Below are 27,191 nucleotides of genomic sequence, written 5' to 3' on the forward strand. Positions count from 1 at the left end.
CTGACACAATCCAGTCAGCTTCAGTCAATTTCACTCCCTCGCGAGTGAAAGCAACTGGTTACAGTTGCCTGCCTGACAATGCCTGAAGGCTTGAGAACGCGCAGACACACTCACCGGCTTCTCGGGCCCCTGTCACTGGCTGCTGGACTTCTACTACATTGGTTTTCTCGACCGGCACACTTCCCTCTGCAAGCTGCCTTCGGTCCCACCACAGAGGCGCAGAGTTCGCTCTCCATGACCCCCTGGAGCATGTCAGCCTTCAGGCACTGTCTGCTGCATGCTTCTTGCTGCGAAATCTCTCAAATCAGGTTCACATGGGGGAAAGCTTTCAAATCTTAAGCTTCCAGCTGTGCAACCTCTGCAATCCAGGCTTTGGGGCGAAAGGACTCAGGAATAGTAGCTGAAAAAATCCTGGTGTCCTTTCTTTCCTCACACTTCTGTGGATTCTGCCAGCAACGTGCTTTCCTCTGCCACTTTCTCCTGCCCCAGCTGCTTCTGCTACTACAACTGCTACTGCCCCTCCAGCCACAACCACGACTAATGGCCTGCACAAGAGGGAGCTTTTTAAGCCTCTCATCTTCCTTCAGGTGTGCTGTTAAGCCTAATTGCCTGACCTTCAGGTCTGCATTGCTCTTCAGCCATCTTCTTCATCCCAGTACTCTTAGGATTATGGGACTTGGAGTCCCAAACAGCAAAGTTAGTTCTAAATGGTGATTTTCTATTTTTGATTTTAGAACTATTTTGCTTATACATTTTTACAAATGCTTCATCCTGTTTCTTCACAGAAGGGAAAAGCAGTTCATGTAGGCCACCATTTCCAGGTTTCCTTTCTCTGTACCTTTGGGAGCAAGGGGGATTTGTAGTTACTCCCTGTCCTGCTGACACCTCCGTTCTATCTCTGAGATCAGCTCCCTGGCAGTGGATTGCTGATCTAGTTCTATAGGTTTCTGATTCCCTCTCACCTTCAGTAGATCCACATCCTGTTGCTGCCACTTCCTCTGCAGCTCTGTGATCAGGCCCCTGTGAGTGGATTGCTGCCCTAGTTCTATGGGTTTCTGATCCCCTCTCACCTTGAGTAGATCCACGTCCTGCTGCTGGCACTTCCTCTGCAGCTCTGTGATCAGGCCCCAGTGGGTGCTTTGCTGCTCCTCCAGTCGGGTCAGTTTCTCCTGAATCTTCTTCATCTTCTCCTCTTGCTCCTTCTCCAGTCTGCTGAGCAGCTGCTGTTTCTCCTTCTCCAGAAACTGCTTCAGATGCTCAAATGTACTAAGGATGCTCTCTCTCTTCTTCATAATGTTTCCCTTAAAAATAGATTTAAACAAACAATAGACACATATTATATGTCTGATTATTATAATAACTCTCATAACATATTTTACATATAACACCTGTAGTGGTTCCCTCTCAATAACTCTTAAAATCATAAATCTAACACACATGAATTACTAATTGACAATGATTATTTTTTTATAAACCAGTTTTTATTAAGTTTTATCCATATTCCAACATTATTCCTCATATCCTTGTTCAAATACACATTTTTGTTAGGGTTGACCATTCGTCCTGTCCCATTCCTCCTTACTCTCCCTCATTTTACCCTCTTCCTTCCCTTGCCCTCTATCCCTTGCCTCCCCACTCCTGTAGTATCTCGTACCGATGTGCCCCTTCTCTCAGGCATCCATGTCCCATTTCCCCCATATCTTCTGATACTTCCTCATGCCCCCCCCCCTATTCATGTACGTGGTCTCCTCCATTCTGCTGCAATGGTCCATTCCAATCTCTCAGGTTCCCAAAGTGGGCATTTCCTAGGTCTCCCATTTTGCCACTAGGTCCCTTTTTACCACCATCAATGGTATGTGTATCAGTGTCTCTTCCCCTCTACTTCCTTCAATCTCCCCTCTTATATGCTTATATGCAGTAACATCATTTTAGGAATGTTCCTACTTCCCCTTTTACATTTGAGACACCGGCCATGCGTTACTCTACCCCTGTTATGCAGTCTATCTCTGGAATGGTACACTCTGTGCAGAATGTTGTATTGTATGAGCCTCATCTTGGGTGATACATTAACCTCTCTTGTAGCCACTAGCGCTTCTATCAATTTTTCCTCCTCTATTGTTCCTGGGTCTCTTTCCCATCTCCCTTTCAGGTCTGACATGGGGGGGGTTTATTTATGACTTGATATAGTGTTGTTATCCCTTTCCCCTCTCCTTTCTCCCTGAATAGATTAATCTCCGGGGGATGGGGGGTGTTCGGGGGAAGTCCAATTCCCCTTCAAATTGAGCTTGTACAGTGTGTTTTAGTCTCATGTTTGTGAAGAATTCTTCCTGGCCCAGTCCATATTTCTTTCCTGCATTGTTCGGCATGGGTTATCTCTTTATTATCCACTACATCTCCCGGTCTGCATATTACCTTTTCCACCCAACGTGGCTGCCTCACTAGCTTTTGTATATATTTAATATTGGGATTTTCCCACAGTGGGGACTGTCTGGTAGCTTTCCTCTTCCATCCCATAGAGTGTGCGACTTCCTTCCAGATCTGCACCAATCTCGGTCCTGCTGGGGGGAAGAGTACCCTTCCCCCAGCTTCCGTACAGTATCTTTAAGGGGGTACGGCCTTCCATTCACGACAGTTCCAGTCTTGTGTGAGTTAGATTTCCCCCTCCAAATACCCACTCATTTGCTACCACCAGATGGGCCATCCAGTAGTATTTCCATATACCCGGCAGTCCTACCCCTCCTTCATATACCGCTTTTGAGAGCATCCGCAGGGCTATGCATGGATTCTTGTCACCCCATAATAGTCCTCTAATTATAGCTTCGATCCTTGTGAACTGTGCCTTGGGTATTTTCACCAAAGTGTTCTGCAAGTCATATAGCAGTCTAGGCAGTGCCATCATTTTAAATAAATATACCCTTCCGAGCAGTGTTATACGTAGGTTAGCCCAATGTTCAGCGTCTTCTTGTAGTCTGCGATTTATTGGTTCTAGATTATTTTTAAGAAACACATGTTCTTCCTTTTGCACTGTTATACCCAGATACTTAAATCCCCCTTGCTCCACCCGGAGGGGGCATTCCTCAGGGACTGCATCTCCCCCCCCCCGTACTGGTATTATGACTGATTTCTCCCAGTTAACTCTCAAGACCGCAGTAAATTCTGAACTCCCGTATGGTATCCATTACCGTCGGGCCCGTTCTTCTGCAATCCCCTAGATATATCAAAAGATAATCTGCGTATAGAGAGATTTTATCTTCCCAGATCCTGGGTCATCAGAACCCTTCAATTGTTGGATCCGCTCTAATGCGCTCGGCTAGTGGTTCGATCGCTATGAGGAATGGCAGCAGCGACAGTGGACATCCTTGTCTCATGTCCCTCTGGAGCGGGAAGATTCGGGATATGTGATGTGCCCATTCACTCTAACTTTCGCGAGTGGTTGTGCATTTAGTAGTTTCTTCTATTTTATGAAGTTGGGGACCAGGCTTACCTTTTCATTGCTGCTCACAGGAATTCCCGTTGCACCAAACCAAAGGCCTTCTCTAGTGCCATTATTGCGTGGGGACCCTCTAGTGAGTCAGATAATACTAAAGTGTTATGTGCCCTTCTCAGTTTCATCCTTTTGCTCTTCCTGGAACAAAACCACATTGACCTGAGTTCATTAGCTTGCTTATTACCCCTACTAGCCTTGTTGCTAGTATCTTGGCTAGGACTTTTGCCTCTCCATTCAGCAAAGTTATGGGACGGTACGAGGCACATTTATCGGTGGGTTTAGCTTTTTTAAGTATTATCACTATTGTAGCCATTCTCACGTCTCGTGGGAGTGTACCTTGTGCACAGCTTTCCATGAACATGTCCCACATTGGCTTGACCACCTTGTCTCAGATTTATTTCCAAAATTCAGTCGGGATTCCATTTAGTCCTGGGGTTTCCACGAATTTAAGCTCTTAATTGCCTCTTGTATTCCTCCATCGTTATCTCTTTATCCATTACTTGTCGCGTTTGTTCAGCTACCTGTGGCAGGTTCACCACCATCTAAGTATCTCCCATTTTCGATCTCTGTAGGCCCTGGGACCGCACTGTATAGCCCGTGGTAAAAATGTGCAAAGTCGTCTACTATTTTTTTCCCTTCTGTGTAGATTGTTCCCTCCTCATTACCGATGCCCCTAACCCATCTGGACTCCTCCTTCCTTTTCTCCAATCATGCAAGCATCCTTCCACCTTTGGACCCGAGTTCATACACTCTGGCTTTCATGGCCCAGCATGCCTTTTTTGCCTCATCTGTCACCACTTCTTTGTATTGCCCAGCAACTTTTAGCATCTCTATTTTAGATTCTATTGCTTGTTCGTCTACGTGCCTCTTTTCTGTGCTAGCCACCTCTTCTTCTAGTGTCTCCAGCTTTTCCTTTCTTTCTCTCCAATATCGCCTTATTGCCGCCTCTGCCCTTCCCCTAACTACCGTTTTATACTTACCAAAGTGTGAAGCCACTCTTCACTGTGCTCTCATTCAATTCAAAGTATTTCTGCGTAGTCTTTCATCTCCTCGTGTATTGTCTCGATCCCTAGGTGGTATGTGTTCAGTCTCCATTCCCCTTTCCCCTTCAGTCCCTCCCCTCTTATCGTAATATACAGCGGGGCATAATCCAATATCCCTCTTGTCAGGTATTCCGCTTCTATTACCCTCCCGGTGATGGTACATTGAACCAAAAAGTAGTCTAAGCGAGACATCGAGTTGTGTGCTCAGGAATAGTACGAAAACTGTCTTTTACTGGAGTGTAACCCTCTCCAGACATCCTGTAATCCTGTTGCCTCCAAAAATGTCACCAGCTTGGTGCGCGTCTCCCCTCCCCGGGAGTTTCCCCCATCTGAGAACATCTATTCGCCCGTGAAGGACGTCAGTAAAGTCACCTCTCACTATGGTTACATTTGCACCATCTGTTGTCAGTATCGCCTGTATTTTTTTTATTAAGTCTTGTTGTAATGGTGTAGGTGCGTACACGTTCAGTATGGTAATTGCTTCCCCCGGTAATTCCCCCGGTCACTACCAGATTTCGTCCTCCCCTTATCTCTACACTTGACCCAACTGGAATGGAATGCTACAACTGATGTGGACTGCCACCCTGCTGGAGCCTCTGTAGTATCCTGCATGTTCCACCACCGTGTATTGACCCCTGCCCAGAAACCTACACTCTGAGCCATCAAGTGCGTTTCCTGCAATAGTACTATGCAGGCTTTCTGCCTCATCAAATAGTTTGTCACCAGCCCCTCTCTTAATCTCATCATTTCGGCATTTCACAATCCTACATTCTCCTTGCATCGTTCAGTGTAGTGTCATTTGCCTCTGCGTTGTCCTTTCCCAGGAGTGAGATCCCTTGCCTTGTTGTTAAGTCAAGATGTATACCGAACTGCATTTGTGCATGTCTAACTACCCATATTCTCTCGCTCCCTGCCCCTTAACCTCTTGAACAAACCCAACAACACCTCCCTCCCCCACCCTATACTTCCCCCCAACTTGAAGCATCTGTTGACCCCAAAACAACTATTGCTCGTCCCAACCCTTGATAGGGGCCTCAGGATTTACAAGGGGGGCTATTCCTGCTGGCCGCTCAACCCGAAGTCTTGAATTTTACCGACTTGAGTCTGTTGCTTATTCACTGTTGTTGCTCACATTCTCCCCCTCCCCACTCCACCCCCCTCCTGGGCCCACATCAATGTCAATTATTTGCAGTCTATCTTGCATATCTGCTGTTTCCTGAATTCCAACTGCTTTTCCCTTCTCCCCGTGGGGGCCATTTCTGTTCCTGCATTTTTGTTTTGCCCCTTCTGCTTTATCCATTGCTGTTGGCCGATTGTTTCTGTCCAGTCCCATGGGCACGTGAAGAACCTAACTCCCTGAGGGCCGCAGACTGAGTGTTGCTGGATAAATTGTGGCATACTTCATTTCTTTTTCCCCTAGCTACCTGTGCACCGCGTTAAAGGATTGCTGCACATTTTGTACCGCTTTGGTGAAGTCGGGGTATATTGCAATCCTTGCCCCATTATACTCCAGAGTTCCCTTCTTTCTTGCTGCTTGTAAGATTACATCTCGATCGCGGTAATTTAACAGTTTGGCAATGATTTGTCTTGGTGGGGTGCCTCGCAGTGGCTCCTTACTTGGTACTATGTGCCCTTTCAATTGAGAAACATTTAGACAGCCCATGTGGGCCCATCTTTCTTCCATCTGCTGCGTCCTTTTCTACATTTTTATTATGTCTCAAGGGGGTCATTACATCTTTGACAGACGATATACGCTCTTCCACTTCTCCTACTCGTGCTGACACTTATGCAGGTACTACCTCCGGAGACTGACATCCAGACCTATTGCATCTATCCTTTGCTCCAGCTGTGTCTTTGCCTCGTGTACGGCTCTCAAGATTTCCTGGGTAGCCTGAGATTCTGTTTTTCCCTGTCCTCCATTGTCGACTATGGTCTTGTCTCTGGTGCTTGTTGTGTTTTGGGCCCTCCTGTCCTATATGCGTCAATCTTAGACTGATGGTTTGGTTTCTTGCCCTTATACTTATCCATTTTCATAATTGGGTATAGCGTGGGTATCACTCTTTTGCCCTCTGTATAGTCTTCCAGAGAATTCCCTCCGCACTCTGTCCTGCCCCGCTCCCTCTATCTCCTTTGTTGCCGTGCCTCCTTGTAATAGCGCCTTTTTCCAGCCCCTCTTCTGCAGGGCTTCTCATGCACCATTTCACTGTTGACCTGGGGTGCTGGGGGGGGAAACCTTTTAAAAATCCTGACGTGACCCTTCCCCCAATTCCGTTCGGCCTTAGGGCTCTGGTTAGCCGATTGTCTGGAGGCGACTCCCAGTGCCGGGTGATGGGTTGTAGTAGCTACTCGGTTCCTTGCTGGTTGGCGCTGGTTACTGTGAGAAACCAGAGGGTGTCTCACCCGCTAGTCCCCAGGGATCTCTCTCTCAGGTGGCCAGGGCACGGCCATCACCTTTGGATACAGACCCTGGGGGTGGGCCAGTGCGGGAGGATCATCTGGGTGAGGGGTCCTTGGGGAGTGGGAGTGGTACACCTGATGGCGAGACGCGGTATCCCTTTCCCTTTAACACCTTTAACTATCAGGTAGGATACCAGGGAACTTTAACTCCCTCCCCTTCCCTACACGAACACTGCTACATGGACCGCCCACTCTGGGAGAAAACAGACTAATACCCAAGCAATGTACCTGACCTGTCCGACAACCGTGGTGAGGCAGAGTCAGGCAATTACCTTTGACAATACACACCTGACTTCAATTGAACTTCCGCACACGGATATATGTACCCCTACAGCTTTCTTTCATTTGCACACATCCAGTTTCGCCGTGCTCGATAGTATGTGATCTCCCTCAAAGACAGCTGCTTGGTTGATACAGCAGCCGAATGAGATTGCTGGTCCAGTTGTGTGAATTCATCCTGGATGACAATTGGTTAGGTAGGGACATAAAATACCAGGTTTGTTCAAACGAGAAAACTTTTGGGAGGTGGAAATACTGGCGAATTCATGACTGACTGTGCCATAATTATGGTAAGTAAGTAACTAGTTCAGTATTGTATATCTTTATCAACAGGCATGAAGTGAGGTTCAAACTGAATATCTATAACACAGAAGGTTTGATGGTCCTCTAACACTGAATTACTTACCGTAGTGCTGGGAATTCTAGACATGCTCTCTTTCTAAATTAAATCCGACAAGAAAAAGAATAGTTCTTTTTTACAACATTTTTTATATAAAAAATATGTTGAATGTTTTTCAGATTGAAGAACTAATGCATTTCTAATGCTTGAGATCTATAAAATTAAGAAATAATCTTTGTGCAAGGATGAAAGCCAAGATAAAGACGTGACACTAAGGTATTTTAAAATTTTAAACTTTAAGATAAGAAGTGCGGTTCTTGAGTTATCTGCATCATTCGTCCATATGATATATTCTTCATAAATTCATTATATGCTACAGAATTAATGGTAGCCCCTGTCATTTGTACACAGGGGATTTACCATTATGGGACAATGATGGAGAGGAGACTAAGGTAGTAATCTCACCAGGAAAGGTAATTATAATCTCCTCAGAGATACATACCACATTGAAAGTAAATAACTGTAATTTGAGATAATAACTCTCTCCCTTTTTTAAAATACTTTTGTCACCTGCAGATTTCTACAAAAAGGGTGCATGTGTGAACCCAGAATGTGAGGATAGAAGATGCAGAAATGTTAAAATTGTAAAAAGAAAAATCAGCCTAGCCATTACAATGCTCTGTTGAATCATTTGTGTGTTTACATAGCGTTGGAAATTATATATACTCCCAATGAATGTTCTGCAACAATGAGTTGTGAACTGAAACATGTTGAGGATTCTAAGAAACAAAGCTTCCAGGATATGGGGCCAATCTTGTGGATAAGCCTTAAACATTGCGTTGGATAGTCCACCTGGACCCGTTGCTCGCGAGTTAGTAGCTTTAGCTATAATCTCCAAGATGTCATCCAAGTCAAAGGAAAGTATCCACTCATGATTTGTCACCCTTTCCTCGAACATTGTCGTTACAAAAATCAAGGGTGAATAGTGCAGTTAAATGGGCTACCCAGGTTTCCTCGGCTATGGGGTTGACTTGTACCAATTCCTAAACTTTTGTTTAAGTAATTTCACTTTCATAATTCTCTCTTCAAGGGGAAAAGTCAACCATCTCAGTTCTGCTCTATAGGAAAAGATGTTAGTTTGAACTTTGAGATCAAACACATGCTTGAGTGAAAAAAAACTCTGTTTCAAGATGTTGGAGTTAACTATAAAGAGGTTTAACACGATCATATAATCAAACGGCTGCTGGACCAGCTCAAAAGTATTAGTGGCACAACCTTTAACCAACTGATTGTTAAAGGCAACGAGGGAACTCTCATTCCACCTGTACCGGTTTTTACCAGAACCAATCTCCAATCTAGGCCTATATATATCCTTCTTTCTTTGGTTCATGACCGGAATGGTCCAATTTGTTAAGACCATATCATGATCGCTCATTCTTTGTTGGAGAACCTTTAATTCATCAATCCACATATAAATGTTACTTGAGACAAAAAAGTAATCTAGGCTGGGGGGGGGGACGTCCCCTTTTAGAGTCCAGTTGACCATGTGGAAACCTCTCAGTTCCAACAAATGCAACCCACTTGTGGCTTCCTTCTCTGCTGCAGCACCATTCCAAACAAAACAGGAGAAATTCAGATCTTCTGCCATTATCACAGCAAAAAGCTTTGGATCTAAGGCACGGATGTTTAAATGCTTCACTATCCCATCCAGAAAGGATTCAGTGGTTATCCCCGCTGAGTTCCAATATTAATTAAATAAGCCTATGACTCTCCCCGGGCCCCGTTGTGTGTTTTCCCATATCAATTTTGTCAATTGTATAAATGGGTTTGGGGACATCCAGGGTGATTAAACAAAGCCTCTTCCATTTCGACAAGCAGTTAACAGACCAGATGTAGGGCGGCCTTGTGTACCTCCAGTCGTACAAGATAGAATAAGAGAATACCCATCCAAAATGGGAGGAACCATAAACCACGTCTCCTGCAAAAAAATAATATCCAAAATACCCAACAGATTATCTTCTTTCATGAACAGTTGTTTATACCCTCTGGTATTCCATGAACGCATTTTTAGATGGTCTGTCGTTTTCAGACTGCTTAGCTAGTGGGCGCTTGATCTACTAACCAATTCTTCAGGAAGCCAAGACCAATCCTCCCTACCAGAATCAACCACTGCTGGTTTGATAAACTCTATCCCTCTAGTTCTCAACAAATTTGTCTGGGAACATGTCACCCTAAGAGGCAAAAAATGAGTGGGTTTGAAATTAATACTTGAGGCCCTAAGGAAGGATTTCGAGGAGTCTAAGACTTCCTCCCTGTCAACCTCAAATATGTCATATCCCAGTGGGCGCAGATGTTTCCCTGCATCCCATATTGTCTCGAATACCAATCTCGATGGAACCGGCAATAGAATTATATCCAAGATTTTATCATTAATAAATTCAACCATTGCAATATCTCGAGATTGAATAGAACGTAAACTAGGAACAGCGTCAAACAACCTCAAGACATTAGACCTATTCAATGTCAACAATACATTTGAATCTACCAAACGTTCGGATAGTAAACAATGAGAAGAAGTCGAATGGTATACAGCGGACCTCCGAGGAGAAACTGGAAGGTCAGTATTATTGTTTAAAGAATACTGACACTTTGGTTCCTCAGAGTTTGCTGTTGAGATGTCTCGCAATGGTTGTTCATGACTTCTGTCCCTACTCCGTTTAGTTAACACTGAGTCCTTTCTTATTTGCTACAAGGAGGCCCATACTGACTATTCCCATGGGACTGTTGATGAGATAATCTTTTTTGTTCCAGGGTACAAAATTCTGGGGAACGCAGAGTAACCTTAGTATCTGACACTTGACTCATTTGAGGACAGGACAAAATGTGATTATTAAAAAGTATTGGTTGTTTTATTGATTGACTCATAGGAGCTTCATTTAAAATATTGGTAGGCGAAGGTTTTAACAGCGGGATACTTGTTAAAGAGGAAATCCATCCCTCAATAAAGGACACCTTCGAGTTCCAAGTGCTCAGAAGTGACACTTAAGAATCGTAACGTTTTACCAATGATTGCATAGTGGTATTCATTGCGGACAAGGTTAATTGCACTGAGGAGGTAACTGGGGCCATTAACTCAAAAGATCTTCTGGGTGTAGGATGTACAAATGATATTGAAGAAATAGAGGAGGAATCTAAGGAGTCGGCATACAATATTCAATAATAAGTTTGTTCGCGACTGCAAAGATAGTATGTGAAACAATGGGACCATAGCAGAATGAACATATGAACCAATATTTCACTGCCATCGGGATTAAATACATGATTGTAATAGCAAGATGCCATGCATCGAATTGCAGCGTTGTGTGCGGGACGTGCACGCTCAAAGGGGATTGCAGCTTGCACAGGTGGAATGAATCACCACAGGTGGAGGCTATACAGCCTGAAAACACATAAATTGCACACCCAACCCCCTCCCACAACCACACCCACTCCAAAATGCTACCGGCAGGACTAGCGATGTTGGCCCTGGGGGACCTGATAGCACTGCAAGTACTCCAACTTCAAGAAGAAGACGAACACCAACTACTACAACAACCGGCCGCACAGAGGAGACGCAGGAGGAGGAGGAGGGCAAGGCAGGGCCAGCAAGGCCCACCAGCACAGCCACTACCACCACGCAGGCAGCCCGCAATCCCACGCCTCCGAGCACATCCGTTCAACCTCACTGATGAGCAGATCCACACCCTCTACCGTTTGGACCGGGACACCATAACCGTCATTGTGGACATGACACACGCTGACCTTGTCAGCATGATAGATAGCCCAACCGCCATCCCACCCCTACTGAAGGTGGTGTCTGTACTCCACTTCCTGGCCACAGGCACCTACCAGCACACAGTCGGACAGTTGCATGGCATTTCACAGCCACTGTTGTCACGGACACTATCGCAAGTGCTCGATGCCCTCCTGAAGCACGCAGACGACTACATCTCTCTACCACGCTCGGAGTAGGAAATTACGAACACAAAAGTGGGATTCTATGCACTTCCCGGCATACCGGGTTGCATTGGTGCCATCGACTGCACCCATGTGGAATTGGTTGTCCCACATGCCATGGAGGCCCAGTACCGCAACCGAAAACAATATCATTCTCTTAATGTACAAATGGTGTGTGACTCCAACAGGATCATTACACATTGTTGTGCCCGATTTCCTGGATCAACCCATGATTCTATGGTCTTGAGGAACTCTACAATACCACGCTACATGGAGCGACACGCAGGGAACAGATCCTGGCTACTCGGTGAGTCTCATTTCATGCATGATAATGTGGGGTATGTGATGCGGCAATGACCTGGCAGGAAGGGGGGGGGGGTGCGGACGTAGCAATGTCATTCCACAAACAACCTTTATTGTCCACATACAGGTGATGCCGGGTATCCACTGAAGAGATGGCTCCTTACACCACTCCGGAACCCACAGAACCAGCATGAGGAGGACTACAACCATGCCCACTCACGTACCCGTGTAGTCATAGAACAGGCATTCGGCCTACTGAAGACTCGTTTCCGCTGCCTCAGCAGGTCTGGCGGGGCACTCCTGTACCGCCATGAGAAGGTTGCAAAGATGGTCACGGCATGTGTCATGCTACACAACATGTGCGTACGTAGAAATGTGCCCATGCCCCCTGACGCAGAACTGCAAGCACCTGAAGATGGTCATGATGAGGGTGGGGATGTGGCAGCACCTCAAGGAGTCCGCGAGGCACAGGAGGGCCGTGAAATTCGTCAGATTATCATAGATTCATGCTTCTAGCACTCACGCCTGGTGGCTGATACATGGACACGGGACTTGTGGCACTGTGTGTGTCTGGAACATGCACAATATGGACTGTACGCCTATAAAGGCCTCGTACACAAAGATCAATGTCCACACATCTCATTGGTTGATTGTGCAATGTTTATAGCATATGTGAAATTATGTTACACACCCCATCGACCCGCCACCCAAGTAAGCCCAACACACCCCCTCCACCCTCCTACCTCCCCCCCGAACACCAGTGTCCAAAGATGCTCATTGTCAGTGGGCAGACGCTATTGCAAGCCCCCTCTCCGTGTATCAGGGGCACCCCTGCCTGTGGAGCGCAGGTTCCTCCCAGATCTACGTTGGGGGCTGTCCTGGACGGAACTTGCAACGGATGATGTCTCTGCCTGCTCACGTCCATGCATGTCCCTAAGGGTTTGTGAGAGCTCAGTGAGCACACGGCGCACAGCGGCAAGTTCAGCACATATGTCTTTGGACGTCGCATGCAGTTCCCCCCTCAGGCTCTCGGTGCTTCTCTCCATTTGTACTCTCAGGCTCTCGGTGCTTCTCTCCATTTCTACCCTCAGGCTCTCGGTGCTTCTCTCCATTTGTGCCCTTAGTGTCTCTGTACTTCTCTCCATTTCTGCCCTAAGTGTCTCAGTAGATGTTTCTATGGCTGCCTTAGAACCCCCACATTCATCAGCATGGTCCTTGAGGAGCGTGGCCAGTTGCTGCTGTTGCACGATCACCTGGTCGAGGGACTGTTGCCTCTGCTGTGCCATGGCCATTTGCGGTGGTGTCACAGAGGGGCTGATCACCTCATGTTGCTTTGCCACAGGGCTTGTGGGGGATGGCCAGTCGTCGTCTTGTGGGTGCCCCTGCGTGGTATCCTCATGGTGTACGGGATGAAACAAACAGGGGGATTGAGACAGGTCATGGATGGATCCTACATCGACATCACCGTTTTCTGTGTCGGAGCATGCTGCCATTAATGCAGTGTCACCTATGGTGCTGCTGCCACCAGAAGCAGTGCCTTCTGTGGCATCCATTGGGGGGACCTGTGGTGGTGCTGTTGTGGGCATGCTGGCTGCTGGGGTGCCTGTTGAAGTCCCCTCCTGTGTGCTGCCACTTGATTTGTGCTGCTGCCGTGTCTTGATCCGTGCAGCTGAGGTGGAGGGTCTTTGGCCGTTGGTCTTGGCCCTCTTTGCAGGTGTGCTGGTAGGGGTGTCCTGGAGCTCGTCGTTTGAATCGGACCCTGTGGTGGAGTAAAGGAGGGCGAGCGTTATTAATGGGTCTGTGGAAATTGGAATGGCAATGTATCACATGCATTGGGGTGGTACCTGAGGGTGATTTGGGTCAGGGCCTTGGAGGTGGTTTCATTTTTGTGTGGATTGAGGATGCAGTTGTTTTGCAGCCTGCAGTTAGGGTGTGCCTGCTGCACGTGTAGAGGGTGTTTTTAGGATTTTTATTTATTTATGTATTTAATGTGAGTTTTAAAGTGCGCTATCAGGCCAATGTATGTGGACGTTCTCCTGGCCATGTGTTTCTGTTGCACTATGTGGACACATGGTACTTCACATGATTGGACATTGTGGATTTAGCATTGTTTTATTTGGGCCACCTACCTGATTCTTCGGATGTCTGCACTCCTTTCTCCATCCCTCCGACTCCCTCTATGCTCTCCATTCCAATGGTGGAGGCACAGATTTCTTCCCAGGGGGTCAACTTGATGGGTGATTCCGATCCTCCCCCGGTAGCTGTGGCAATGTTACGGTTGGCGGATAGTATGCTCCGTACGCGTATCCGCAAGTCGTCCCATCGCTTTCTGCATTGCTGTGGGTTGCGGGGTGCGGTCCCCACCGCACTTACCCGCTGTGCCACCAGGGCCCATATGGCCTTCTTGTTCGCAAGTGCCGTCCTGGTCATTTGCGTCGAGAAGACGACGGCAGCATTCTCCTGGAGGGTCTCTGTGAGCACGGTGAGTCCTCACGGGAGAAGTGGACCTGCCGCTTGCGGTCGCACGCTTTCTTCGCTACTTTTCCCATTTTTATTGTTTTCACTAGGGTGGATGACGGGTTGGGATGTGTCTCAGGGTAGTATTTTTAAAGGTTGTGTGGGAATTCTGATTTTATAGGTGTACGGCGTGCTGTTTCCCGTTCCGGGACCATGTTTTTACTTCCGTTTCCGTATATTTACGGTCACCGTATTTTCCGATTGCCGCTCATTACGGTGACCGCTATGATGGGTGGCGGAATTGCACCTAGGGCGCCGTACGACGGCGGTGAGGGGCGTTTTGGGGACATTTCCGCCATCGCGGACTTTGCACTTCCGCCATGGCGTAGTGCTCGTGCCCGATGGGTCGGAATTAGCCGCACTTTACTCCGTCGTGCAATGGCGGAAACGCTATTTACGCTATGGCGGTCAGGTCAGTTACTTTCCGCCAGGGTCGTAATGAGGGCCGTAGTCAGGCGGAAAGGTACGCCATGCTTTACGCCGGCGTAAACCCCTTTCCGCCAGGGTCGTAATGAGGGCCTGTCTGTGTCCGTCAGATGCTTGTTGTTCACTGCAGGGGTATGATCTGGTGCTCTTGCGGTCATCCAGCCTGTATCTTCTTGTCTCACTTCCAGTCCCGGCCTCGTGTGAGCTTGCCTGCGTGGCTCTCCACCTCTCTTACTATGGAATGGCATCCACAGCAGGTCTCTATGCTATTGTTCCATTATCTGTAACTTTCGGGTGACCCCTTATATCTCTGACCCCCATTTATGCCTTTTGTTACTTTCATAGGACGCCCCATGTCGGATTTCCAGCTCATCCACCTGGCTGTGGATGTCTAATCTCTCCCGCCTCCATGTACTCTCAATGGATGTTGTGTATCTCTCCCCTCCAGCTCTGCTCCCCGTACTCTCAGGAGATGTCTCGTATCCCTCCCCTCCAGCTCTGCTCCCCGTACTCTCAGTCGATGTCTTATATCTCTGCCCTCCAGCTCTGCTCCCCATACTCTCAGGGGATGTCTCGTATCTCTCCCCTCCAACTCTGCTCTCTTCTGCTTCCTCACCTTGAATCAGCTGTTCTGCACGCTCTGTATATTTGCGGTCCCTACTTCAGCTGAATACGTGTTTTTCCTGAAGGTAAGCCACTGGGGCTCACATCTCCAGCATTGGCCCCAATATCATGCCAATAATTTCATTCTGTGTGCGAGCGCTACTGTTTCTGAATTGTTTGCCGTGGATGGAATGCTCTGCATAATTGAAGTGCTTTGTTCACTATGGTCACGGTATGCCGTTTGACCGTTTAGCACTTGTTTTTTTAACCTGGTGCCTTACAATTCAAGGGCACCTCCGTTTCATCCCATATGGCCCTGTGGCACTCGGCCACTTCCAAGATGGCGGTTTGCTTACTGCATTAAATCCTGCTGCATTGACTTCCTTCAGCGAGCCATCCCCATTGGCTACTTTGTTTCCTTCTTCAACCAATGGGGGGCACCGGGAGGCCGGAGCCGGCCCTTCCTCAAAAGCCTGCATCTAAGGCCCCTGTCTATTCCATGTCCGCTACCAGAACGCTACTAGAGGTATTTTCTTGTCACCCCTGCACTGGAACTTCCTTGACGCTGCGACCTCACTCTACCTTGAAATCTGGACTTCCATAACACTTCCTCCATAACTATGGGTACATTCCCTACTCCTGGCACGCTTCTACCCTCTTGTGCCTCAGCCCCCCTCTCTGCTTGTGCCCCATGTTTGCACCTCTGATTACACTGCATGTTCACACCCACTTCTAACTTCTGTATCTGGGTGCTTTCCAAATTTGGCTGTGTTTTCATGTATTTAGCTTAATTCAGATTTGGCTGTGTTTTCATGCATTTAGCTTAATTCAAATTTGGCTGTGTTTTCATGCGTTTAGCTTAATTCAAATGTGGCTTTGTTTTCATGCATTTAGCTTAATTCAAATTTGGCTGTGTTTTCATGCATTTAGCTTAATTCAGATTTGGCTGTGTTTTCATGTATTTAGCATTATTCAAATTAGGCGGTGTTTTCATGCAGTTGGCTTAGTTGCAATCATCTTTATTGCCTATCCTTACCTCTCTTTCTATCCTTTTTCTCTAACTCCCGCCTGGTTTCCTGTATGCTTGCCTGTTGTATCTCGCCCCCCGCTGTTTGGTTAGATGTCTGCTTATTTAAATCCCTCTTCTTGCTGTCCCCTCCTTTCTCCTCTCCCCCCTCCATTCACTGTATCCTTAGCACTTACTCTATCAGAAATGTCGCCCGACCTGTATGATAGCAACTTGTTTGTGTCATGAACCACAGGACGCGCCCCTTTTGGACTTCCTGGTCCTTATCACAACGGTACTAGCACTCCCTGGTACTCCCAACATGGCCGTCTAACGTGAAATGCCTTCTTGGTCTACACGTCGGACGTAGCGTATTCTACTAATAGACCGCGCCCCCGCAGCCCTGCGCGTCTCAATGCTATTGCGAAGTAGCGACTAGATGTGTGCTCCGTAGTTCGCTGAATAGTTATCCTGGTTCCTGGCCTTTCCACTTCCATTCCTTGTCCCTCTCCCTTCTTTCTTGCTTCCTGGACTCGTGTGCCATGTTGCGCACCTTCTTCATTTCCTGGATCCCCGGAGTATTGCATCCCGGAAATTTGAACGCACGCTGGAGTCGGAAGAGACTCGTGCAGGCTTATACAAGACCAGGCCCATCCGCAAGAAGACACCGCCCAAGATATCCTGCAAAGATCGGCCTCAGGTGAGAAGGGGGGAATTCCGTGACAGTTTTGAGACGCCTACCGACCGAACTCGAAGTTGACATGGAAGCGGCCGTTCAGGATCTGATGCGTGGCATGCAAGAACTAAAAACCGAGGTACAGAATTTAAAAGCGGAAAACGCCGCTCTCAAACAATTAGTTCTATCCCGTGATTCTGACACAAAGGAAAGTGTATTGCTGGGCGGTCCACTTTACTTTTAAGCCCTACTACTTTTCGACTCGCAGGGCTAAGGTGGGTTTCATAATTTCTCACCTTTCTGGAAATGCCTTAACCTGGGCTACGCCCTTAGTCAATTCCGGCGACGCTCTCCTGGATGACTACGACGGTTTCATATGGGCCCTTAAAACCATGTTTGACCGCCCAGAGCAGGTCTATAGTGCCCAGGAACGCCTGTTAGACTTTCAGCAGGGATCCCAGGATATGCTCACGTTTGTAACCCGATTCAAGCAATTGGCCAAAGAAGCTGACTGGTCTCCTGAAGCAAGTTTTACCCTTTTCAGAAGAGGACTGAATGAGGAGATCAAAGATGAGTTGGCCAGATTGGCTCGCCCAAGCTCATTCCAGGCACTTATGGACCTTGCCATGCAACTAGATTTTCGTATCCAGGAAAGGGAGGCAGAGAAGAAAAAATCCAGAGTAACCCCCCCGAAGGTGTCCTTTGAGAGTACCTCCAAGACTGACACAAACCCAGGGTCAGTCACTGAACCAGAACCTATGCAGATAGGAGCCTTCCGTGGACCCATATCCCCGCAAAAGAGGATGAGAAGGATTCATACGGGGTTATGCATGTATTGTGCCTCGGATAAACACCTGGTTAGGGAATGTCCTCTAGCCCCTCCTCGGCGTTCGGGAAACGCCAGCTCCCGATCCTAGGTGGAGCAAGGCTTCGGGAGAGAGATGTTTGCTCGACGTCTATTGCATCCTTGAACTCTCCTGGACAAAACAACCTAGTGATTCTACAGGCCTTCCTATCGCCCTCCAGGAATAAGACCTATTCCGTTTTGGCCTTGGTTGACTGCAGAGCTATGGGAATATTCATTGATCAAGATTGGGTTTTTAGTCATCACATTCCATACGAGACACGAAGCACCATGCAGCCGGTGGAAGCAATCGATGGAAGACCCCTCACTTCAGGACCCATAAGCCTGTAGACTAAAGAGATCCAGCTTTTGATAAACCATCACCAAGAGCTGATTAGATTCGACATCATCAAGTCGGCTCATTACCCCATGGTATTGGGTATGCCCTGGTTACAGAAACATAATCCGTATATCAACTGGACAGCAGGATCCCTATTCCTCGGCTCAGAGTTTTGTATGTCTCACTGTCTATTCCTGGATCCCTCCTCGACACCTTCCAAAGAACCACCAATAGACCAGCAAGTACCACTCATGGTTTCCAATATCATACAGGTCCCTAAGGCCTATCAGGGATATGCTTATGTGTTTTCAACTGCCATAGTTCAGGCTCTACCCCCTCACAGACCTGAAGACTGCGCCATAGACACAGAGCCCTCAGCAGTGATTCCTTTTGGGAGGATGTTCATCCTTTCATGAACCCTGACTCCCAGTGAGACACATTACTCCGTCCTGGAAAAGGAACTGTTAGCCATCCGCCAAGCCTTCACAGAATGACGACATCTACTTCTGGGAGCTAGATATCCAGTCCAGGTCCGCACGGACCATCGGAATCTTCAAATTCTACAGTCCTTGGAGTGTAGGAACAGTCGTCAGGCCCGTTGGGCCTTCTTCTTTGCCCAGTACCAGTTCCTCATCAGTCATGTTCCTGGATCCCAAAACCTGATTGCTGACGCCTTATCTCGACGTCCAGACTGCGAAACTACTGAAGATAGGGACTATCCTAAGAGTTTCCCCACACGATTTTTGTAGCTCAAGCAGTCAGTCTCCTTGAAGAAATTCAGATGCAAACCCAATCCTCTGAGCTCTGGAAGGATTTTCCAGGGAAGAATCAATGGAATCTGAGAATAAAGGACGGATATTTGTTCAAGGATAATGCTCTAGTCATCCCTACACAGAAATTACAACAAAGGATAATAAACCTCTGCCATGATACCCTTCACTCCGGACATCGTGGCATCACCAACACCCTCCGCCTCATACAAAGACAATTTTGGTGGCCTAGAATGAAAACTGACGTACAGCTGTACATCCGAGCCTATGCTATCTGTAGTCAAAACAAACACGATAACAAGAGACCGGCGGGTCTTCTGCTGCAACCTACACTACCAACAAGGCCATGGGAATTCATCGCTACAGACTTCATTGTGGAATTGCCACCTTCCAGAGGATACACTACTATCATGGTCACCATTGACTTGTTCACTCATATGGCTCATTTTACACCCCTATGTAAGCTACCATCCTCATCTGAACTCGCTGGAATCTTCCTGGAACATATATTCCGTCTTCATGGACTTCCTTCCAAGATCATATTAGACCGAGGACCTCAATACGTCTCACAATTCTGGAAACATCTCTGTCGCATTTTAGGAATCCAACGCGCTCTCTCATCAGGTTATCACCCTCAAACCAACGGGGCCACAGAACGTGCTAACCAGACCCTGGAACAATACCTTCAATGTTTCGCCACCAAGGTTCAGGACGACTGGTCGCTCCTGATACCCGTGGCTGAATTCGCCTACAATAATTCCGATCACTCAGCACTTAAGACCAGCCCCTTTTATTGCAGCCAAGGATTCCATCCATCGGTTTTACCCTCTGTTCTTCCACATCCCACACCGGTACCTACTGTCGACTCCTGGATCGAAACACTCATCAACATACACAAGGAAGCCAAGGAACACTTAGAGAAGGCCAGAACACATACTAAGAGATATGCGGATTCCAAAAGAAGACTAGGGCCTTCTTATGCAGTTGGTGATCAAGTCTGGTTGTCCTCCAAATTACTACCCCGACATTTCCTGCCAAACAAATTGGCCCCCCGGTACTATGGTCCATTTCCCATCAAGGAAATCATAAATCCAGTCTCATACCGGCTCAAGCTACCAGTCTCCTGGAAGAAAATTCACCCAGTTTTTCACACTTCTTTATTAAAACCTGTTAGACGATCCTCTGCACACCAGAACACTGCTCACATCTCCCCTACACCTTCCTCGGGTTCCCACACGACTCACTCCAGGGTTCGAGGCTCATGTGATTCGGTTTACCCAAAGGACCGAAAGTTCCGTACCAGGTACAATTTACGGGCTCGGTTGCAGCCCTTCCTGCATTGGCAGTTGCCATGGAGAACATACAGCAGAAGGGGCGGCGGAACACCTCCACGCCGATCGTTCACTTGCTCACGTGATTCAGAGCGGCGTTTCCCACGTGACCTTGGTGGACGTCACATGACCCCGAAACGCACAGTATATAAAGCCTGATGCAAGGAGCACTCATCGCTTCTCAGCTGTCTTCAGACCCTGTTTGGCGCTACGTTTGGACAAACACTACTGGTTTATCTTGATCTTGGAACTCTCACCTGGACTCCTTCGGATTACCCTTCTGTACCTTTGCTTGGAACTCCTTACCTATTACTGGATTTTTACACGTCCCTCACTTTGTCTTCGGATCATCCCTTGGTGCCTTGTTGAACTTTTACGCTATTTCCCTCTTGGGATTCAAGTTACAGGTGGCTTATCCTGTATCCACGCTTGCCTGTGTCCCTCTTGTTCTAGGGACCGCTTCATCTGAGTCTCGAACCTCCCTCCTGGTTTCCTGGGTTTTCCAAACACCGGATAGGTAAGACCATTCAGATCCTTTGATTCTTGTGATTTATATTGTAATTGCCTGGTACTTAACCTTGTTCTTTTTGCAGCAGCATCGGTGTTCCAGAGGTTCCGTGGATCCGGGAAGTAACATCTCCCACCTGTGGCCCCAAAGGTCACACAGCGGGTTTCTTTTGGTTTCCCTGTGCGTCACTTGGGGACGGAGGTCTCAACGGTCTACACGACACTCAAGTCAGAACAAAACCCTACATCCGATCCTCCCGGAAATCCTGCAGACCCACTCCTGTGGTGGTGGACAACCAAGTGGAATATGAAGTGTCCCGAATATGCGACTCCAGGTATAAACGGGGTCAGCTTCAATACCTGGTTGAATGGAAAGGATATCCTCCTAGCGAAAGAACTTGGGAACCACTTTCTAATCTGAATACCCCTTGATTGCTCAGAAGATATCATCTCATACACCCGGGCAAACCTGGTGGAACAGGTCTTCGGAGGAGGCATGCTGTCATGAACCACAGGACGCGCCCCTTTTGGACTTCCTGGTCCTTATCACAATGGTACTAGCACTCCCTGGTACTCCCAACATGGCCGTCTAACGTGAAACGCCTTCCTCGGTCTACACGTCGGACGTAGCGTATTCTACTAATAGACCGCGCCCCCGCGGCCCCGCGTGTTTCAATGCTATTGCGAAGTAGCGACTAGACGTGTGCTCTGTAGTTCGCTGAATGGTTATCCTGGTTCCTGGCCTTTCCACTTCCATTCCTTGTCCCTCTCCCTTCTTTCTTGCTTCCTGGACTCGTGTGCCGTGTTGCGCACCTTCTTCGTTTCCCGGATCCCCGGAGTATTGCATCCCGGAACTTTGAACGCACGCTGGAGTAGGAAGAGACTCGTGCAGGCTTATACAAGACCAGGTCCGTCCGCAAGAAGACACCGCCCAAGATATCCTGCAAAGATCGGTCTCAGGTGAGAAGGGGGGAATTCCGTGACAGTTTGTCTCCCCCCCTCACTTGTTTTTTCCTCCCTCTCCCCCTCCAGCACTATCTGAATTGTCGTCAGGCTTAGTAGGATAGTTGCTTGTTTTGTTCTCCCTCTCCCTGCTCCCCTCCCCCCCACCTCTTGTTAAATTCCGGCACTATCAAAATTGTTATCAGGCCTAGTAAGGTAGCTGCTTGTCTGTCTCATTCTCCTTCTCATCCCCCCTCCTTATCACTGTCAAAAGCTCTTGCACTATCTGAAATGTCACCAGGCCAAGTATGATAGTTAATTTCACATTCTTAATGTATCAAGGACTAATAAGAATGTCACTGTATTCTCCCTTGTTCCCTCCCTGCCTTGAAGCGCGTTGAAAACAATTGTGTATAGGCGCTATATAAATAAACAATCAATTCAATTCAATTCAATACTCTCGGGGATGTCTCACATCTCAGCCATCCAGCACTGTTCCATGGACTCTCAAAGGCACCCTCGTGCCTCTCTGCCCCGAGCCTCTCTACACATATATGAAGCCATTGCTCTCACCTCGAGCTCAGATGCTTTCCTGCCTTCTTCCTCTACCCACTCCTGCAGGTCCTTCAGCTCTTTCTTCAGATGCTCCATCTGGCTGTAAAGTTTATCCTACAAGAATAAAACCAGTTTGTTAGTCAAAAGATTTCCTGTAAATAAATAATCTACACAGACAACAAGACAGAAGGGTCCCAGGACAGCCTAGCTCGTTCCCTACACCTGTATATTGTCTATGAAGAAAGCCCCCTGTATTTTCTCTTATGCACACTTACAGTCTAGAGTGTATGCTCCCTCAGACTCCTAGGTGCTCCCCTAAGCTAATGGAGTCCGTAAAGAATGCTCCCTCAGACTTCTAGCTTCCCCCATAGGCTAAGGGACAGTCTATAAAGAATGCTCCCTCAGACTCCTAGGTGCTCCCATAGGCTAATGGACAGTCTAGAGTGTATGCTCCCTCAGACTCCTAGGTGCTCCCATAGGCTAATGGACAGTCTATAAAGAATGCTCCCTCAGACTTCTAGGTGCTCCCATAGGCTAATGGACAGTCTAGAGTGTATGCTCCCTCAGACTCCTAGGTGCTCCCATAGGCTAATGGACAGTCTATAAAGAATGCTCCCTCAGACTCCTAGGTGCTCCCATAGGCTAATGGACAGTCTATAAAGAATGCTCCCTCAGACTCCTTGCTGCTCCCATAGGCTAATGGATATTCTATGAAGAATGCTCCTTCAGACTCCTAGGTGCTCCCATAGGTTAATGTACAGACTATAAAGAATGCTCCCTCAGACTCCTAGCTTGCTTCTCCCACAGGTTAATGTATAGTCTATAACAGAGGTCTTCAAACTGTGGGGTGCGCCCCCACAGAAGGGCGAGCTGCATCCCAGGGGGGGCGCGAGAGCCCAGCATGAATGTAAAAAAACAACTAAAACATTATTATTATTATTTATTTATTTATTTTAGATTAGAGGAAATGGGCAGTGGCGGCTCACATGGTCGGACTGGACCATAAAACTGTCTCACGCACCAATGAAAAAGCAGCCCGCAGTTGCAAATGGATATTCATTCCTTTAGTCACAGACTGTTTGAATAGTATGACAGGGGGTGTTTTTTGTTAAGCAAATCGTGATATTTATATAATTTTCATTCAGCAACAATGGTCAAAACTACCAGCTGCATAGTTAAGTAACTTATCAAACTGGCCCACATTGGCCAAAAAAGTGGCCGTTTTGACTGGCCTACACTAGCATTTTGCATTTTTGGTACGGGCATTGCATTATTGCCCTATAAGCCAGTCCGAACCTGGCGGCTCATCCATAATTTCTACCATCCCTCCCCACATTCCCCCCCAGAAGTGTACACAATATCGCTAGTACCAATGACACCAATCTAGGTGGTCCTACCACTCCTAGCCACAATCCTACACCATCCACCCCTTGCAACAAAACCATCCATCAAACTATACCCTCCATGGGGATCACTAGACTTAATAGACTTAGAGCCAGAACCAGTTCCTACCACCAAGTACCCAAACCCTCTGCAACCAAAGACACTGGTACCAAAGCAACGGTCACTCCAACCAATAGACCACTCAAAGACTTTTCCAAAAAACACACCACACCATCCACAGATTCCAAAACCTTGACTCTGCTCCCTAATCTAGTAACCACCCCCCCCCCCATCTAGCCCTCCCCCACGATCAGAGGCGCTCTCATCAATGCTCGATCTCTTGGTGCACATGCCCTAGAAATCCATGACCTCATCGTGGATCAACAACTTGACATACTAGCAGTCACCGAAACATGGTTACACCCTGCTGCAGGCCCCCTTCTAGCCATTGCCTTACCCTCAGGGTACAGTAGCCTTAGAACAGATAGGAACAACCTCCAAGGAGGCGGAGTTGCCCTAATAGACAGAACCTCGCTGAAATTCAGAGAGTGCCCATTGGAACAAGTTCAGGGCTATGAACTCTTACTAGTCAAATTCTCCCCCAACCCCAAAACCACTATCAATTTCCTAAATAGTATACAGGTCACCCAACAAAACCAGCCACCCGATCTTAGACATCCCTTTACTGGTTACGGACTGTGTTGGGATAGGGGTGGGGGGAGCCCAGGGACTGTGGTGGGAGCAGGAAGGGCGGCAGCACTGGGATAGTGGTGGGAGCAGGGTGGGGAGAGCCCAGGGTCTGTGATGGGGTGGGGAGAGCCCAGGAACTGGGTAGGAGTGGGATGAGGGGCCCAGCGACTGTGATGGAAGCAGGTGGGGGAGCCCAGGAACTATACTGGGAGTAGGGTGCGGTGACGGGGTGCAATAGTTCATAGCCATTTGTACATACTGTCCATTTGACATTTTCGGGGGGGGGGGCGGCCTGCCCAAATTTTGCTCAGGGGGGCCCAGGCCAAAACGGTTTGAAGACCACTGGTCTATAAAGAATGATCCATCAGACTCCTAGCTGCTCCCATAGGCTAATGTACAGTCTATAAAGAATGCTCCCTCAGCCTCCTTGTTGCTCCCATAGGCTAATGTAAAGTCTATGAAGAATGCTCCCACAGACTCCTAACTGCCCCATAGGCTAATGTAGTTTATAAAGAATTATCCATCAGACTCCTAGCTGCTCCCATAGGCTAATGTACAGTCTATATAGAATTCTCCCACAGACTCCTGGCTGCCCCCACAGGCTAATGGGGTCTATACAAAATGAGCCCTCAGACTCCTGGCTGCTCCCATAGGCTAATGTACAGTTGATAAAGAATGCTCCCTCAGACTACTTGCTGGTCCCATACACTAATGTACAGTCTATAAAGAATGTTCCAGAAGACTCCTGGCTGCCCTGATAGGCTAATGTACAGTCTATAAAGAATGTTCCGGAAGACTCCTGGCTGCCCCGATAGGCTAATGTACAGTCTATAAAGAATGCACCCTCAGTCTTCTAGCTGCTCCCATAGGCTAATGTACAGTCTATGGAGAATCCACAGCTCATCCATCTTGGAAGACACTCTGCTCATAGAGGTCCTCATATCCCTTCCCCCATTAAATATGAATGTTGACACCACCCACGACACATATGTAACCTGATTTGAGATCCTTGAGCTGCCACAAACACACCTAGTTCTCCTCAGCAGACCCTCCTACAGTGGGAAACTTATGGTCCCGGAAATTGCACCCTCAGCAGGAGCACCCAAGGGAGGCTTGGGATATCCACACATGGCACACGTGAGGTCATGTGTGAGGTCACATGCTGGGGACATTCCACGTTACGTGCATTGCACTGATCAGAGAGTAAAGGTTAAGCAGAAACCTTAACATTAACTATGAGTTACTGTGAAAATGCAACCCAGGGGGGCTGCAGTCGAGTAGCACCAGCCTCGCATGTGATGGGGCTGCGCCCCAGGGCTGGGTGCAACCATTGCCCATCTGCAGAGAGCTCGCCATTGGGTGATGGGGCTGCGCCCCAGAGCTGGGTGCAACCATTGCCCATCTGCAGAGAGCTCGCCATTGGGTGAAGTGGGGGGCTGCAGTCGAGCAGCACCAGCCTCGCATGTGATGGGGCTGCGCCCCAGGGCTGGGTCCAACCATTGCCCATCTGCAGAGAGCTCGCCATTGGGTGAATTGGAGGCTGCAGTCGGGCAGCACCAGCCTCCCATGTGATGGGGCTGCGCCCTAGGGCCTGGTCCAGCCATTGCCCATCTGCAGAGGGCTCGCCATTGGGTGAAGTGGGGGGCTGCAGTCGAGCAGCACCAGCCTCCCATGTGATGGGGCTGCGCCCTAGGGCCTGGTCCAGCCATTGCCCATCTGCAGAGAGCTCGCCATTGGGTGAAGTGGGGGGCTGCAGTCGAGTAGCACCAGCCTCGCATGTGATGGGGCTGCGCCCCAGGGCTGGGTCCAACCATTACCCATCGGCAGAGAGCTCGCCATTGGGTGAAGTGGGGGCTGCAGTCGAGCAGCACCAGCCTTGCATGTGATGGGATTGTGCCCCAGGGCTGGGTCCATTGCTCATCTGCAGAGAGCTCGCCATTGGGTGAAGTGGGGGCTGCAGTCGAGCAGCACCAGCCTTGCATGTGATGGGATTGTGCCCCAGGGCTGGGTCCATTGCCCATCTGCAGAGTGCTCGCCATTGGGTGAAGTGGGGGGCAGTGGAGGCTACAGTCGAGCAGCACCAGCCTCGCATGTGATGGGACTCCGCCCCAGGGCCTGGTCCAACCATTGCCCATCTGCAGAGAGCTCGCCATTGGGTGAAGTGGGGGCTGCAGTCGAGCAGCACCAGCCTTGCATGTGATGGGACTGTGCCCCAGGGCTGTGTCCAACCATTGCCCATCTGCGGAGAGCTCGCCATTTGGTGAAGTGGGGGCTGCAGTCGAGTAGCACCAGCCTCGCATGTGATAGGACTGCGCCCCAGGGCTGAGTCCAACCATTGCCCATCTGCAGGGAGCTCGCCATTGGATGAAGTGGGGACTTCAGTCGAGCAGAGAGCTCGCCATTGGGTGAAGTGAGGGGCTGCGCCCCAGGGCTGGATCCAACCATTGCCCATCTGCAGAGAGCTCGCCATTGGATGAAGAGGGGTGAGTGGGGGGCTGCAGTGGAGTAGCACCAGCCTCGCATGTGATGGGGCTGCGCCCCATGGCTGGGTCCAACCATTGCCCATCTGCAGAGAGCTCGCCATTGGGTGAAGTGGGGGGCTGCGCCCCAGAGCTGAGTCCAACCATTGCCCATCTGCAGAGAGCTCGCCATTGGATGAAGTGGGGGGCAGCAGTCGAGTAGCACCAGCCTCGCAT

General features: G+C 48.5%; 1 protein-coding gene across 3 annotated transcripts in view; it reads right to left on the minus strand.

The window, feature by feature from the left end:
• LOC138521882 (E3 ubiquitin-protein ligase TRIM39-like) overlaps positions 1-27,191 on the minus strand; it is a 204,988-nt gene that overhangs the window by 147,896 nt on the left and 29,901 nt on the right. For 2 of the 3 annotated variants that reach the window (XR_011283151.1, XM_069635043.1), the window contains 2 exons: positions 22,441-22,536; positions 1,071-1,301 (listed from right to left, as the gene is read on the minus strand). Coding sequence is in view for 2 of the 3 variants with exons in the window: in XM_069635043.1 (XP_069491144.1) it covers positions 1,071-1,301; positions 22,441-22,536 (327 nt within the window). In the remaining variant the exon portion in view is untranslated. The remainder of the gene's footprint in view (positions 1-1,070; positions 1,302-22,440; positions 22,537-27,191) is intronic. The other variant, XM_069635044.1, reaches the window with a different exon arrangement.

Source organism: Ambystoma mexicanum, chromosome 13 (genome assembly GCF_040938575.1).
Source record: "Ambystoma mexicanum isolate Mex_15411 chromosome 13, UKY_AmexF1_1, whole genome shotgun sequence".
Classification (NCBI taxonomy): Eukaryota; Metazoa; Chordata; class Amphibia; order Caudata; family Ambystomatidae; genus Ambystoma; species Ambystoma mexicanum.